The sequence below is a fragment of the Natator depressus genome, chromosome 6, assembly GCF_965152275.1.
Source record: "Natator depressus isolate rNatDep1 chromosome 6, rNatDep2.hap1, whole genome shotgun sequence".
In the NCBI taxonomy this organism is placed as follows: Eukaryota; Metazoa; Chordata; order Testudines; family Cheloniidae; genus Natator; species Natator depressus.
The window spans coordinates 116,055,146-116,072,512 of record NC_134239.1 but is presented as its reverse complement, the minus strand read 5'-3'; the positions used below and the strand labels follow the sequence as shown (position 1 = coordinate 116,072,512).

Below are 17,367 nucleotides of genomic sequence, written 5' to 3'. Positions count from 1 at the left end.
GCAGATGAGACGATGGAAAGAGGGAGATTGATCATCCAGCATATGAGATTGTGGATTGGGGGGGATGAGCCTCTAGCAGAGGGGGGATGGAATTTGTGTGGAGAGGAGAGCATCCAGTGCAGGAGGGATGGAGTGAGATTTGGAAGTGGGGGTGAGCATAGAGCACAAGAGGGTGGGGTGGGATTTTGGGAGGAGCCTCCAGTGTAGTGGTGAGCAGGGTGGAATTGGGAGGGAGGGAGCCTCACATACAGGTAGGATAGGGTGGCATTTGGAGAGGGGGTAACCCTCCCTACCATGCAGGCAGGACAGGATGGATGTAGGAGGGGGATGACCCTCCTGTGCGGGCAGGACAGGGTGGATGGGGGTGGTGGTGTGACCCTCCCGTGCAGCCAGGGCGGATCTGGGGAGAGATGGGGATGAACCCCCACTGCGGGCAGGGCCGGGCGGATTAGGGAGAGGGATGGGGGTGCCCCCCCCCATGCGGGCAGGGCGGATCGGGGAGAGGGATGGGGTGCCCCCCCGTGCAGGGCAGGGCAGGGTGGATCGGGGAGAGGGATGGGGGTGCCCCCCCCGTGCAGGGCAGGGCAGATCGGGGAGAGGGATGGGGGTGCCCCCCCCCGTGCAGGCAGGGTGGATCTGGGGGAAGATGGGGGTGACCCCCCGTGCGGGCAGGGCGGATCTGGAAGAGGGATGGGAGTGCCCCCCCGTGAAGGCAGGGCAGGGTGGATCGGGGAGAGGGATGGGGTCCCCCCCCGTGAGGGCAGGGTGGATCTGGGGGGAGATGGGGTGACCCCCCCCGTGTGGACAGGGCGGATCTGGAAGAGGGATGGGGTGCCCCCCCGTGAGGGCAGGGCGGATCAGAGAGAGGGATGGGGGTGCCCCCCCCGTGAGGGCAGGGCAGATCGGAGAGAGGGATGGGGGTGCCCCCCCCGTGAGGTCAGAGTGGATCTGGGGGGAGATGAGGGTGACCCCCCGTGCAGGCAGGGCAGGGCGGTTCGGGGACAGAGATGAGGGTGACCCCCCCGTGCAGGCAGGGCGGATCGGGGAGAGAGATGGGGGTGACCCCCCCCGTGAGGGCAGGGTGGATCGGGGAGAGAGATGGGGGTGACCCCCCCGTGAGGGCAGGGCAGGGCGGATTGGAGAGAGGGATGGGGGTGCCCCCCCCATGAGGGCAGAGTGGATCTGGAGGTAGATGAGGGTGACGCCCCGTGCAGGCAGGGCAGTTCGGGGACAGAGATGGGGGTGACCCCCCCGTGCGGGCAGGGCGGATCGGGGAGAGGGATGGGGGTGCCCCCCCCATGAGGGCAGGGCGGATCGGGGAGAGGGATGGGGTCCCCGCCCGTGAGGGCAGGGCAGGGTGGATCTGGGGGGAGATGGGGTGACCCCCCGCCGTGCGGGCAGGGCGGATCTGGGAGAGGGATGGGGGTGCCCCCCCGTGAGAGCAGGGCAGATCGGAGAGAGGGATGGGGGTGCCCCCCCCGTGAGAGCGGGGCGGATCGGGGAGAGGGTGACCCTCCCGTGCGGGCAGGGCAGGGCGGATCGGGGAGAGGGATGGGGGTCCCCCCTCATGAGGACAGAGTGGATCTGGGGGGAGATGGGGTCCCCCCCCGTGCAGGCAGGGCAGGGCGGATCGGGGAGAGGGATGGGGGTGCCCCCCCGTGCGGGCAGGGCAGGGCGGATCGGGGAGAGGGATAGGGGTGCCCCCCCCATGCGGGCAGGGCGGTTCAGGGAGAGGGATAGGGTGCCCCCCCCGTGCGGGCAGGACAGGGTGGATCCGGGAGAGGGATGGGGGTGACCCCCCCCGTGAGGGCAGGGCAGGGCGGATTGGGGAGAGGGATGGGGGTGCCCCCCCCCGTGAGAGCAGGGCGGATCGGGGAGAGGGATGGGGTCCCCCCCCGTGAGGGCAGGGCAGGGTGGATCTGGGGGGAGATGGGGTGACCCCCCCCATGCGGGCAGGGCAGATCTGGGAGAGGGATGGGGGTGCCCCCCCGTGAGAGCAGGGCGGATCGGGGAGAGGGATGGGGGTGCCCCCCCCGTGCGGCCAGGGTAGGGCGGATCGGGGAGAGGGATGGGGGTGCCCCCCCCGTGCGGGCAGGGCGGATCGGGGAGAGGGATGGGCCCCCGCCACCCGTGCGGGCAGGGCGGATCGGGGAGAGGGATGGGGTGCCCCCCGTGCGGGCAGGGCAGGGCAGTTCGGGGAGAGAGATGGAGGTGCACCCCCCGTGCGGGCAGGGCGGTTCGGGGAGAGGGATGGGGTGCCCCCCCTGTGCGGGCAGGGTGGATCCGGGAGAGGGATGGGGGTGACCCCCCCCGTGAGGGCAGGGCAGGGCGGATTGGGGAGAGGGATGGGGGTGCCCCCCCCGTGAGAGCAGGGCAGATCGGGGAGAGGGATGGGCCCCCCCCCGTGCGGGCAGGGCGGATCGGGGACAGGGATGGGGGTCCCCCCCCGTTGGGGCAGGGCAGGGCGGATTGGGGACAGGGATGGGGTCCCCCCCCCCGTGCGGGCAGGGCAGGGCGGATCGGGGACAGGGATGGGGGTGCCCCCCCGTGCGGGCAGGGCAGGGCGGATCTGGGACAGGGATGGGGTCCCCCCCCCCGTGCGGGCAGGGCAGGGCAGATCGGGGACAGGGATGGGGTCCCCCCCGTGCGGGCAGGGCGGATCGGGGACAGGGATGGGGTCCCCCCCCCGTGCGGGCAGGGCAGGGCGGATCGGGGACAGGGATGGGGTCCCCCCCTGTGCGGGCAGGGCAGGGCGGATCGGGGACAGGGATGGGGTCCCCCCCCCGTGCGGGCAGGGCAGATCGGGGACAGGGATGGGGTTCCCCCCCCCGTGCGGGCAGGGCAGGGTGGATCGGGGACAGGGATGGGGTCCCCCCCCGTGCGGGCAGGGCAGGGCGGATCGGGGACAGGGATGGGGTCCCCCCCCGTGCGGGCAGGGCAGGGCGGATCCTTGACAGGGATGGGGTCTCCCCCCCGTGCGGGCAGGGCAGGGCGGATCGGGGACAGGGATGGGGTCCCCCCCCCATGCGGGCAGGGCAGGGCAGATCGGGGACAGGGATGGGGTCCCCCCCCGTGCGGGCAGGGCAGGGCGGATCCTTGACAGGGATGGGGTCTCCCCCCCGTGCGGGCATGGCAGGGCAGATCGGGGACAGGGATGGGGTCCCCCCCCCGTGCGGGCAGGGCGGATCGGGGACAGCGATGGGGTTCCCCCCCCTTGCGGGCAGGGCAGATCGGGGACAGGGATGTGGTCCCCCCCCCCCGTGCGGGCAGGGCAGATCGGGGACAGGGATGGGGTCCCCCCCCCGTGCGGGCAGGGCAGATCGGGGACAGGGATGTGGTCCCCCCCCCCCGTGCGGGCAGGGCAGGGCGGGGCGGATCGGGGACAGGGATGTGGTCCCCCCCCGTGCGGGCAGGGCAGGGCGGATCGGGGACAGGGATGGGGTTCCCCCCCCCGTGCGGGCAGGGCGGATCGGGGACAGGGATGGGGGTGCCCCCCCCGTGCGGGCAGGGCAGGGCGGATCGGGGAGGAGGCGGCGGCAGCTGGGAAGCCGGGAGCCGCCCGCCATGCATTGGCCGCGGCGGCGGCAGCAGCAGGGCCGGGACCGCTGGCCGCCGGGGGGAGGGGTCCGGCTCCGTGCGGTCGCGGAGGAGCCGAGCGGCGGCAGCAGCAGGCGCGGCGGGGCGGAAGTCCTTTGTTGCAGCAGCAGAGGGAGCAGCGCGGGCGGCTCCGACCTCCTCGGCCGCCGCTTCGGCCCCGCGCGGAGCCCCCGGACCCGACTGGCCGCGCGGCGGGTAAGTGGGGTGCGGGCCCCGCCAGGCGTGGCGGGAAAACTGCCCTGCGCCGGGGCCGGGCCGCGGAGCGCGGCGGGAGCGGCCCCAGCCTGGGGCGCGGCGTCCGCTGCAGGGCCGGGGCGGGGCGCGCGGCGGCGGCGGCCGGCGGGAAGGGCCGCCGCGGCGGGGGCGGGGGGCAGCGCCCGGCCCGGGCTCGGGGGAAGGGGCTCCGGCAGGCGTGCGGAGGATCCGGCGCGCACGCAGCGGCGGGCGCCCGCTGGCAGCCCCAGCAGCTCCTCCATCGGCGGGAGGTGGGAAGTGACGGGGGCGCGGGCTGCGGCCGCCCCGGCCCGGCTGCGCCGTGGCACCCGGGTGTGTGAACCCCCCCATATGGACAGGGGACGCGGGACCGGCCCTGCCCGCGGCTTTCCAGCGGGCCCCAGCTCTAGCCGCCGCGGCGACCTTCCTGCCCGTAGCCGGGAGCGACACGTGGCCCGGACCCTGCCCGACTCAGCGAGCGGACACCGGCCGCTCTTGGGGAGAAAATAAACTCACAACAAGACGCCACCCGCAGCAAACCCCCCTCGGCCTAAAAGGCTTCCGCCAGGGCCGCATGCGACGCGCGGGGGAACAATTTACCCGGGGCCACGTTCAGATCAGTGACAGGCGCTGATCGTTACTGTTTGCAGACCACTGTGCCCAGCGTTGCTGTGCTCGGACCCGCTGGGGAGGCCTTTTGGACGCTGCCATGGCTGTCTAGGCGGGCCTGCCCATGCAGATTTTGAAGCCTGCCCTGCTAAGAGGTGCCTTGCTACCTTCCTCCCTCTGTGAAAGAATTGAATCGTAAGTGCCATCAGTCCCAGACTGATCCGGCCAGGTCCTCTGGGGTTTAATGATGCGCTTGAGCTATTTTCTTGGGTGAAGGGGAAAAAAAAAAGTATTCTCTGGCAACTAGAAGTGACTTTTGAGACAAGGACAGTAAGTATTGGTTTACAGGTCCTTGCCTGCTACCTTTGCTGTTGGTGATGGAATCCCAACCTAGCCGCAGTTCCAGGGTCATGAAAGTTAATGCTGCACCTGCAGCATTATCCAGAGAAATGGACAAATGCTGGCTGTCGTAAAAGGATACCTCCGGAGATGGACAAAGCACAAGATGCATCAGCTGGATGTATTGTCCAGTTTTTCCCAATTAAGTAGTTGCAGGTTTCCTATAAAATGGAGTCAGCATTTTAAAAAGCGGAGGGTGGTTACAGTCCTTTCAAGCTAGTGGTTGATGTCCTCATTAAGAGAGAAATCAGATGCTGCCCCAGCCCAGGGACCCCTCCTGCGCCCAAACTCCCTCCCACAGCCTGCACCCCCTCTTGCATCCCAAACCCCCTTATCCCCAGCCCCATACCAGAGCCTGCACCCCCAGCTGGAGCTCTCACCCCCTCCCACATCCCAAGCCCCTGCCCTAGCCCGGTGAAAATGAGTGAGTGAGCAAGGGTGCGGGAGAACGAGTGACAGAAGGAGTGGGGATGGAGTGAGCGGCGGCGAGGCAAGAGTGTTTGGTTTTCTGCAATCAGAAAGTTAGCAACCCTACCCAGAACAGGACTCCTGAACTGCACCCCAAGAAGAATCCCAGGGCTCTTTCTTTCTTAGCTGTTGAGGTTGGGCATCTCACCAGGGTTGCTGTAGACTTCACTTGTTTATATTGGGAGAAAACAAGGGCACGTTTTTTGTACTGGCCAGTAGATTTAGGGTGAAATCCTGGCCCCCTTGAAGTCAATGACAAAACTCCTATTCAATAGTGTAAGGATTTCACTCTTCGTCTTCTGGCAGATGTTTCAAGTTCTGCTTTATCACAGTAGTTCACAAGGGAATTCTGCAAATCCATTTTTAAAATGGTGTCCATGGCAGATACTTGAGTGGGTAGGCATGGCTGGGAGTGCAGATGCAGTATGTAGGCACAATGGCTGATCAGTAACTGGCATGTAGATAATTTCTGTCCTTAGGATGAATGTTTCCCTGTGAATGTTCATGTCCTCTAATGTTTTTTCTTCACAGTTTTGTGTGAACATTTATACACCCTGTAACAACACGTAGCATTACCTATACACTTCAGTATATCCTGTAACACACTAATTTCACTTAATTCAGATTTTAGCAATTTTATTTACATCAGAAAACCCTGTGCTGCAAGTAGATTCATAACTCCATACAATTTAAGGTCAGAAGACATAATCTGATCATCTAGTCCAGCGGTTCTCAAACTGTGGGTCGTGACCCAATTTTAATGGCGTCGCTAGGGCTAGTTTAGACTTCCTGGGGTCCGGGGCCGAAGCCTGAGCCCTGCCACCTGGGGCCCGGGCTCAAGCCCAAGGGCTTCAGCCCTGGGCTGCAGGGCTCAGGTTACAGGCCCCCTGCCTGGGGCTGAAGCCCTTGGGCTTTGGCTTTGGCCTCCTGACCCAGGACAGCGGAGCTCAGGTGGGCTCAGACTTCAGTCCTCCGTCTGGTGTTGTGTAGTAATTTTTGTTATCAGAAGGGAATTGCGGTGCAATGAAGCTTGAGAACCCCTGATCTAGTCTGCCCTCCTGTATATCAGAGACCATTACATTTTACGCATCTACCCCTGTGTTAAGTCTAATAATTTGTGTTTGACTGAAGCATAACTTCCAGAAAGGCAGCTAGGCTTGATTTGAAGACATTAGGAGATGGAGAATCCACTGCAGTAGTTTACTGTACATGCAGCTTGAGGTCATAAATCAAGATACTGGAATATAAAGGCTTATTTAAAAAAATATTTTGTGCTAAATTTGGTGTCAGGGTTTTTTCCTGCTGGTTTATTTTCCTTAATATAAAACAAATAAAAACTGCATGGTTGTTAATACATTGCCTAATACAGACCATATTTGTGCAAGGGTAGAGTAAATTATATCAGTTAAGTAATGGTAACTAGGAATTTCCACAAAAATCCATTGTGGCTGAGAAGTCAGTTTACCACTGTGTCAGCTCTCTGTTATGCTTTTACTCTCTATGGACCTGATCCAAAGCCTTTTGAAGTCAGTGGCAAGATTTCAGGGCTTTAGATCAAACCTTATGTCCTTAACTCTTTAATGCACTGTGCTCATACTGGGAACGTATAACATACCTGTATCTTTGATGCTCTCAGCCATGAACTGAGAGTCAGATTTCAGCTATTGTCAGATTTCAGCTGCTATTTTCCTTATATGTGGAAAGGGATGCTGTATCATCAGAAAGAAAAGGAGTACTTATGGCACCTTAGAGACTAACAAATTTATTTGAGCATAAGCTTTCGTGAGCTACAGCTCACTTCATCTTATGCTCAAATAAATTTGTTAGTCTCTAAGGTGCCACAAGTACTCCTTTTCTTTTTGCGAATACAGACTAACACGGCTGCTACTCTGAAATGTATCATCAGAAGAGATCTTAATACTGATGTGGGATTGAAGGCTGAAATGATTGGCAGTCTGGTGATTTTTAGAATCTTTTATCTCTTTCACTGGTTCAGATCCAGTCTACATAGCAGTTGAAATCTGTTGTGATCTAAAGGCTGTTCATAGCCTATTTTCACTTAATTGATAGTCTTAGTATGACAGCTCGTAACAAACAGGTGTCCACATCACAGAAAGCAACATCACAACTAGTACTCCTGTTGGCAGGCCGTGGCTGAGGGTGACATTCACCATCCTCAGAAATAGCCCAAGTAATTGAGCTTATCGTGTAGATCTCTAGAGGATACTTCACATCCTCTATTTGTTTTTTCTACCATGTGGCCCCTCTACAGCATGCAAGGGGGTATGATGACCACTTGCTCAGCTGTTGTGCCTGCTTACCCCCACATATGTAGATTTCCCATATGTCTCTAATGCACTTGCCTTTCACACCAAGGTTCATTTCACCCTCAAGGGGCATAGCGTCTAAAATATCTTCTCCTCTGCAGAAGTTATCCCTAAGGTCAGGATTGAGATATGGTGGCTGAGTGGTGTGGAGAAATTTGCATTGTCACGGCCCATGGTACATCGATCTGTTTTGTGGATACATAGGAGACTTGATTCTTCTGGGTTTTCAGTATATCACTTTCTGTTAGTACTAAATTCAGAGCTTTTATTTATTTCATTTTGTCCCATCTGATCTTGGTTTCCACAGAAAAGCAGCCAGCAGCTAAGTCTGTGAGATTTCCATTTTTGCCTGCTCAGCAGTGAAAATGCTGGGTTCTGAAAACCACCTACTAATTTTAGGGGCCCAAATGCTCCTAAAGCCTGTGGTACTTTTTTTTTTTTTTTAGAAAACATATACACATTTCAACAGGAACTTTGCCAAGGTCTCTACATTTTAAAATTTAAAAATGTTTTAGGAACTTTTTATATCTTTAGTTTAAAAACTTTTTAAAATCCATGCCATAGCAAAGCATGCAGTTATACTGGATACTTGCTCTTTTCAGTTAGAAGGCTTTTGACCAAAGCATGCAGATATTTCATATAGCTGTATAGCTTGTTTTGTTTTTATATATGCCACATTAATAGTAGATACTGACTGTAACGATGCGGCCTCTGGCGGGACACTACTGAGAGTATAAATTCAGGACAAATTGCTAAGAGCAGGGCAGTTACAGCCCAAGGCTGGGTGTCCTTTACTATTAAGGCATGCCAAACCAGCCAAACAGAGAGGACTTAGGTCTCACCCCACTGGCTAACCAGAAGTCATACAAGCAATTCCCTCAGATACTCCAGTTTTCCAGTATCACCACCAGCGCCACTCCTTATGGGGATGAATGGTTATGAAAACCAATGCCCCAGTAAAAGACAAAAGGTTCTCCCGATCCCAAAGGACCAAGCCCCAGACCTAGGTCAATATACCAGTCAGATCTTACTCACAAATCACGCAGTTGCCAATCCTTTAGAATTTAAAATCTAAATGTTTATTCATAAAAAGAAAGAAATATAGATGAGAGCTAAAATTGGTTAAATGGAATGAATTACATACAGTAATGGCAAAGTTCTTGGTTCAGGCTTGTAGCAGTGATGGAATAAACTGCAGGCTCAAATCAAGTCTCTGGAGTACATTCACAGATTTGGATGGGTCATTCAGTGCATTGTTCAGAGCTTCAGTTTGTAGCAAAGTTCTTCCAGAGGTAAGAAGCAGGATTGAAGACAAAATGGAGGGGGGTTCCAGGGCCTTTTATATCCTCTGCCGTGTGGAAGGACCCCTTTGTTCTTACTGTGGAAAATCACAGCAGCAAAGTGGAATTTGGAGTCACATGGGAAAGCCACATGTCCATGCATGACTCAGTTCTTTACAGGTAGAGCAGCCATTGCTCACATGCTACCTTGAACATTCCCAGGAAGGGTCCTCATATGTGGATTGGAGTCTCTCAAGGTCCATTGTCAGTTAAGTGTTTCTTGATTTGGCACTTAATCTGAAGAGTTCCTTCACAATAAGCTGGCCAAATGCTTCGCTGGTGCTACTTAGAATCAAACACATTGAGATACAAGTACATAGCCAATATTCATAACTTCAAATACAAAAACAATACACACATACAGACAGCATAATCATAACCAGCAAATTACAACCTTTTCATAGACACTTTACTTGACCTCCTTTGTACAAGATTTGGTACAACTATAGGACCTTGGTTGCAACAATGATCTATAGAGTCACCGTTCATGTCAAAAACGTCACACTGACATAATATCATATCTGTAAATATCAATTCAAAATAAAAGGGAAAATTCTAATGGGAAAAAATGGGAATTGAATAGTGTCTGGCAGTGTCAAAGTAAAAAGCAGAAAGGTAAAATGAAGAGTACTGTGATGATTGTAAATTTAAAATTACAGTGAAATTACCTGATCAGAAATTACACTAGAAATGTCTTTTACTATCTTCAACTTGAAAATGCTATAGGAACTTGTAGCAGTGGTGGATCCACTGCACAGACCTCTGCCACTAGAGCTAACTGAGTTACTGATAGCAGTAGTAGGTTGTAATCCTATAGGTGGATCAGCACCACAGGGAGATGACACACTTTGCCCATGGCTTTCAGATATCTGTTGACAGCAGGTAACGTGGGCTCCACTTCAGGCTCTGGAGGGAATTGTGCTGGTGGGCACAGACTCTTCTGCCCATTCCCCCCAAAGCTTGACACTGTTTCCATCATCGTCTCTAACCTGTCCCAGCCTGCCTCTTCCCCACACCTTGCTGTTTCCCTGCTTCAGTCCCTTTCTCCCTGCCCAACTAGTCCCCCTTCCACCTCAACTACTTGTCCCCAGTCTCCTTGCCCAGCCAGTCCTCGTTCTCCCCTCCTGGCACCTTGTCTGAGCTATCTCTCCCTCCACCCCTGGGTCTCATCCTACTCCCAATTCTTGGGCTCCTCATCCAGTCTCAGTCTGCACCCACCCTGCCTGACAACTTGCCTCAGTCTCTTTGCCCAGCCAGTCCCAGTTCTCCCCCTGAACCACGACTCCTTGTCAGATCTGTCTCCCCGTCCTCCCAATGGTTTCTAGTCCCAGGCTCCCCCCACCTCACAATTCCCTGTCTAATCGTGGTGCCCACCCCCCACTAACTGGTGTCTTTCCTTCTTCTCCATTTTCCTCACTGGTTCCCAGTCCCAGCCTCCTTGCCCAGCCAGTCCCAGTTTCTGCTCCCAGTCTCATCACCCTCCTTGTCCCAATCTCCTTTCCCTTCCCTGGTTCAGCTCTTGTCTCCTCTGGATTTGAATCAGACAGCTTCCTCCTCCAGGCTGCCTGGGAGCCAGCAGGGAGGTCTCAGAGAGCACTGGAGAGACAGGCTCCCTGAGCTTGGTTCCGTGCTCAGCCTCACCCTGGCCTGGTGTAGCCATTACAGGAAGAGTCTTAAGGTATGTCTACACCACAGTTTAAAAACCCATGGCTGGCCTGTGCCAGCTGACTCAGGCTTGTGGGACGTGGCTGCGGGGCTGCTTAACTGTGGTGTAGACATTCGAAGCCCAAGCTCTGGGACCCTCCCACTCCCAGGATCCTAGAGCCCAGGCTCCAGCCTGAGCCCAAATGTCTACACTGCAATTAAACAGCCCCTTAGCCTGAGCCCCACAAGCTCGAGACACATGGCACAGGCCAGTCACGGGTTTTTAATTGCAGTATAGACATACCGTTATTGAGCCCCTGGCAGGAGCCCTGAGCTAGAGCATGCTCATTTGCTCTGTGGGGATAGCACATGCGTGGTCTGGTCAGCACTAGAATCTGTGAGAGGCTCGAGCACACTTGGTGAAGACAGAATCTGGAGATTTTAGCTGCTAAAATGAAAAAAGCCTCTATTGAGCTTGTGTGAAGTGTGATTTTTCCAAGGCTTATAGTTTGGCCAGATCTGCGTGGATTTTCATGAGATGGCAAAATGCACATCCCTGACACAAGGCTATCTCCCTGCCAGATTTAAAGTCTCAACTCCAAAGAAGGCAGCTGGAGTTTTTCAAAGAAAAGGTCAGCAGAATTTTTTAACATGGGCAAAGTGGTGTATTTTTCCCTAGCCTCGTTGTCAGAAATGATGGAACCATTTTGGCTGATATTCCACTAACTCCCTCCCCCCCCCCCCCCAAAAAAAAAAAATCAGCTTGAGGCAGACCCCTGGCATGGAAAATTTCAGCCCAAATAGTTAGTTTGGCCAAATTATAAGCAACAGAAAACAGGGTCTTATAATGGAAATGTCAGACAACCTTAAAATAGGTGGTGCCACCAGCTCTGCCTATAATTATTTCTGCACTGAAGGTCCAGTATTCCGGCACTGCTGTTTTTAAATACACCGACACATAAAATACATATGACAGGTTACTGTCGAGCTTGGAAGAAAAAGAGCGCTTTAAGAATGGATTTAAATTAGTAAGGTGCTATTAGTAACACTAAAATGTTAATGTAAGAGTTCCCTAAGTACTTGTATGCCCCCTATCACTATAGTATCTGAGCATTTTACCTGTTATCGGCATCAGGCAGACCCACTGTCGGGCTAATTCCTATAGAGGCTTCAGGAGATATGCCTTACCAGTCTGTCCTCTTCTGCATATCCAAGATCAAGTGCTGAAGAATTCTACATTTTATTGACCGTTAGCTCCCAGAGTTCCCCTTTCAAAAGAGGCAATATCCTTTATTCCTACTTTTCCTAAGGAAAAGAGAAACCTAAACGAATACATCTTTTCTACCTCACTCCAATGCCTGTTGAAGTCAATGGGAATATTTTCACTGATTTCAGTGGGCACGCATCAGGCCCCAGATACTGCATAATCTCTTTTTTTTTTTGCCTTCGGGTTACCCTGTTAAAGAACTGTTTTCAACTAGCAAACTTTACAAAATGCCTTTTTAAATAGAAGAATAAGTGGGATTTTTTTTATTACTACATTTTATTTCAAATTTGAATTTGCCACTTTGCAAGTTGTAATAAGGGCAGCTGATAATGTATATCTGTTCTGAACAGACTTCTCTGGTACAGATGGCAGTTCATAGCTGTCCTCATGCCTTATCACACGTGAAATGTCAGTATCCATTTTGTGACCACATCTTCCCAGAAGATATATTTTAAACACATACTATGTACTTTGAACTGAAATTATTAGTAAATCTTCAGTTACTGTTCTTAGGATTTAAATGGTAATTCAACATATTATCATATGAGACTGAATGTACAAAGTAACCTCAGGTCAAATACACCTCATTTGGAGTCCTATGCATAGGTGCTGGAAGTAGGGGTGCTGCCGCATCGCCTGGCTTGAGGTAGCAATAACAACCCAAATCCGTGCTTTCCGCGTTTAGCACCCTCACTATAATAATTGTTCCAGCACGACTGGGCATACGAGATGTTTTTTGTGAATACTTTTTAAAATTCAAGATCTGGAGGGGTTGTTGCTTTTTGCTTTGGTTTTGTTCACAAAAACATCCGAAGTTATCTAAATGCTTAGAAATGGTGTTGCTTAGAATGTACCTCTTCATTTCAGTGAAGTAAAAGATTCTGTTTGGGAAGTAAAATAACTGAATCTGTTGCCACCAAAGCGTCATGCTGTATTAACTAGTGCAGAACAACTTCCTTACTTTTCAGTGTAATGTAAAAACAAAAAAAAGCTTCTACAATTGGTGTCACTTTGCTAATCAGATCGGAGTAGCATGTCAGGGTATTTCCTTCCTGCTCAGCTTTCAGTTTGGAGAGGGAAATCTTCCTTGTCCCTGACCCACTCATCAGGAGTCTCTCTCTGTTCCTACAGGGGCTTTTTTGTTCTGTATTTGTGCAGCACCTAGCACAATGGGGTTGTCATAAATATAAAGGGAAGGGTAACCGCCTTTCTGTATACAGTGCTATAAAATCGCTCCTGGCCAGAGGCAAAATCCTTTCACCTGTAAAGGGTTAAGAAGCTAAGGTAACCTTGCTGGCACCTGACCCAAAATGACCAATGAGGGGACAAGATACTTTCAAATCTGGAGGTGGGGGGAAAGGCTTTTTTCTGTCTGTCTGTGTGATACCTTTACATCCTTGATCTGTTCCTGGCAAGTCTTCCAACTCCTGTAAAGTTAGTAAGTAATCTAGCTAGAAAATGCGTTAGATTTTCTTGTGTTTAATGGCTTGTAAAATTCACTGTGCTGGAGGGAATGTGTATTCCTGTTTTTGTGTCTTTTTGTAACTTAAGGTTTTGCCTAGAGGGATTCTCTATGTTTTGAATCTGATTGCCCTGTAAAGTATTTATCGTCCTGATTTTACAGAGGTGATTCTTTTACCTTTTCTTTAAATAAAATTCTTCTTTTAAGAACCTGATTGATTTTTCATTGTTCTTAAGATCTAAGGGTTTGGGTCTGTGTTCACCTGTACCAATTGGTGAGGAGTCTTATCAAGCCTTCCCCAGGAAAGGGGGTGTAGGGCTTGGGGGGATATTTTGGGGGAAGACGTCTCCAAGTGGTCTCTTTCCCCCTTCTTTGTTTAAAATGCTTGGTGATGGCAGCATACTGTTCAAGGACAAGGCAAAGTTTGTATCTTGGGGAAGTTTTTAACCTAAGCTGGTAAGAATAAGCTTAGGGGGTCTTTCATGCAGGTCCCTACATCTGTACCCTAGAGTTCAGAGTGGGGAAGGAACCTTGACAGGGGTCTTGGTCCATGACTGGAGCCCCTGGGTGCCATGATAATATATATACTCCTACTGCAGTCATCCAACTTCCAGCCAAGGCCTGGGTAACGTTAGTGATCCATAAATGCTGCTCTTTAAATGGCCATAATGGATGTTTTGGGCAGTGTGGAACATTTCCTCCTCTTTAAGGATTGCTCATATTGTTTCCATGGTTCTCCCAGCCTCCTGATAGCCTAGGTGGGAAAGAATAGTAATTAAACCTATGTTTCCTCCATGACAATGCAGCATCATCGCCAAACCATCCTATGTCACAGTTGTCCAACTTGAAACACATTAAAAGACCCTGATTTTCACTGGATGGATGCTCAGCACTTTCTGAAAACCAGGCCCCTTTAAAGTATCTCAAGTTGGGTACCCAAAATCTGTGTCACGTTTGAAAATCTTGGCCATATTTCTTTGCGGTTTACTTTCCGATTTTTGTACTAGCCGCAGTATTGTTGAGATCAGTACAGGTGTGGCAGTAAAGTTTATTAGTTAACTGGTACTGCAAATCCAGCAGAGGGAGAATGGAATAGTGGATATTTTTATTTTTCTTGGCACCAGTTTACTGGATTTTCTTTAGTAGGTGTTTGTCTCCAGGAAGACCTTTCCAATCAGATTATAAAAATAGTAAGAATATAAAATTTTGGACCCAAATTGAAGTTCTTATCAATTGTCCTCTGTATTAAAATAAGCTCCCTCTTACTTTCTGTGCTTATAACTAAATATTTCTTTTTCTTTTTCTTTTTCTTTTTTTCCACAGGACTGTAATCGGAATACAAGATGGCAAGTACCAGCCACAGCACATATGTCCTTCAGCAGCTAAACAACCAAAGAGAGTGGGGTTTTCTCTGTGACTGCTGCATTGCTATTGATGATATTTATTTTCAAGCACACAAAGCGGTCCTAGCTGCCTGCAGCTCTTATTTTAGGATGTTTTTTATGAACCACCAACACACCACAGCCCAACTGAATCTCAGCAACATGAAGATCAGTGCTGAATGCTTTGATCTGATATTACAGTTTATGTATTTAGGAAAAATTATGACGGCCCCTACCAACTTTGAGCAATTTAAAGTGGCAATGAACTATCTACAGTTATATAACGTGCCTGAATGTTTAGAAGATATACAAGATACAGACTCCTCTAATTTAAAGTGTTCATCTTCTGCTTCTAGTACACAGAATAGTAAAATGATATTTGGTGTGAGAATGTATGAAGACACACTTACTAGAAATGGCAGTGAAGTAAACAGGTGGTGTATGGAGCCACCAAGTTCAACTGTAAACACCTCCCATAACAAGGAGCCGGATGAAGAAGCTTTGCAGCTGGGCAGTTTTCCTGAACAACTGTTTGATGTTTGCAAAAAAAGCACCATGTCCAAATTCTCTAACACAAAAGATCGTGTGTCACATTCACGCCGCTTTGGAAGAAGCTTTACCTGTGACAGCTGTGGGTTTAGTTTTAGCTGTGAAAAGTTACTGGATGAGCATGTGTTAACATGCACGAATAGGCATTCATACCAAAATACGAGGTTTTATGGTATTGAAAAAATTGACTTTAGTGAAAAAGACGCTACTTCTAAAATACTGTCTGCACAATCAGAGAACTATAAAGGGGATACCAGTCAAGCAGCCGATGACTCTTCATCTCCAGTGTCAAACATAACAAGCAGGAAAAGTAGTATAGTTGCATCTGAGACGTCCGGTGAAGAAGGAAGTAGAGCCACTGAGAGGAAAAGAATTATCATCAAGATGGAACCAGAGGATAACCCAGAAGATGAACTGAAAGATTTTAACATTATTAAAGTGACAGATAAAGACTGTAATGAATCTACTGACAATGATGAATTAGATGATGAACAGGAAGAGCCACTTTACAGATATTATGTTGCAGAAGAGATCAATGAAAAGAGACATTCTCGAAAAACTCTAAAACCCCGGTTGTCTATAGATGAGAATGCAAGAAAGTGTTTAAAAAACGCAAGGCATCTTAACAGGAAAGCCCCCCCAGTGCAGGAAGATGTGGAGAATGCGCCCTGTGAACTGTGTGGGCTAACAATTACAGAGGAAGATCTATCTGCTCATTATTTATCTAAACACATAGAAAATATATGTGCTTGTGGCAAATGTGGCCAAATATTGGTCAAGGGTAGACAGTTACAGGATCATGCACAGACGTGTGGCGAACCCCAGGATCTGACAATGAATGGTATAAGAAATGCTGAGGAAAAAATGGACTTAGAAGAGAATCCCGAGGAACAGTCTGAAATAAGGGATATGATGTTTGCAGAGATATTGGAGGACTTCAGGGACAGTCACTTCCAAATGAACAGTCTTCCAAACAAACAGTTATATAAGCATTCTGCCTGTCCTTTCCGATGTCCTAATTGTGGTCAGCGTTTTGAAACTGAAACTCTAGTTGTTGAACATATGTCAAACTGCCTAGAGCAAGATCTGTTTAAGAATGCTATTATTGAAGAGAATGAAAGAGATCACAGACGCAAGCATTTCTGCAATCTTTGTGGGAAAGGATTTTATCAGCGTTGTCACTTACGGGAACATTACACTGTTCATACCAAGGAAAAACAATTTGTTTGCCAGACATGTGGAAAGCAGTTTTTAAGAGAACGTCAGCTGCGGCTCCACAATGATATGCACAAAGGCATGGCCAGGTATGTCTGTTCCATTTGTGATCAAGGAAACTTCAGAAAACATGACCATGTACGGCATATGATATCTCATTTATCAGCTGGAGAGACTATATGCCAGGTCTGCTTTCAGATATTCCCAAATAACGAACAACTGGAGCAGCACATGGATGTTCATCTGTATACATGTGGAGTATGTGGAGCAAAATTTAATTTGAGAAAAGATATGAGATCTCACTATAATGCCAAGCATTTGAAAAGAACATAAGCACAAACATACTGTAAAACAAGCATTAAATAGACAGCAGTGGGAACACCAAAGCAAGGCATACAATATAGCAGACAAAAATTGAATGAATTGTTGAAAACAAGTCTTTTGTGTAAAGACCCTTTTAATCATAGGTGTCTTTGTTGTAGGGTCATTAAGTATATATCTTTTAAGTGTTTAATTATTACATTTTCACTGTTGCCTACTAGCAATTTCTGTTTTTAATTTTATCATTTTACTAAGTAGATACGATACAAATCATTATTTTTAAACTGTAGATTAAAAGCACAGATGTTACCCCTGAACTGACTTCTATTAAACAGTTCTTAGTTTCATGTCCATCCGATGAGTGCTTCAGTATTTACAAGTGTTGTTTCTTCATGTGAAATTTTACATCATGTAGCAATTAACATGCAGGAGCATAATCATTCCTACTATCAAAATCAATTTAAAAAATGAAAACTGATGCCAAGGAATAGTTCTCTGCTTTGTGACTCTACAGTCAGCACAGGGCTAGCTGTCCTAGTATTCAGATTCTTAGCATCTTTATTGAGATTCACGT

General features: G+C 50.5%; 1 protein-coding gene across 3 annotated transcripts in view; it reads left to right on the top strand.

The window, feature by feature from the left end:
- The first annotated feature begins 3,654 nt into the window (after nucleotides 1-3,654).
- Nucleotides 3,655-17,367, top strand: part of ZBTB1 (zinc finger and BTB domain containing 1) — a 30,256-nt gene continuing 16,543 nt past the window's right edge. The window contains exons 1-3 of one of the 3 annotated variants that reach the window (XM_074956366.1): nucleotides 3,682-3,792; nucleotides 4,461-4,614; nucleotides 14,650-17,124. In XM_074956366.1, the coding sequence (XP_074812467.1) occupies nucleotides 14,670-16,805 (2,136 nt within the window). In that variant the 5' untranslated portion in view covers nucleotides 3,682-3,792; nucleotides 4,461-4,614; nucleotides 14,650-14,669 and the 3' untranslated portion in view covers nucleotides 16,806-17,124. Of the gene's footprint in view, nucleotides 3,793-4,174; nucleotides 4,615-14,649; nucleotides 17,125-17,367 lie in introns of those variants that run through there. The other 2 variants (XM_074956367.1, XM_074956368.1) reach the window with 2 other exon arrangements.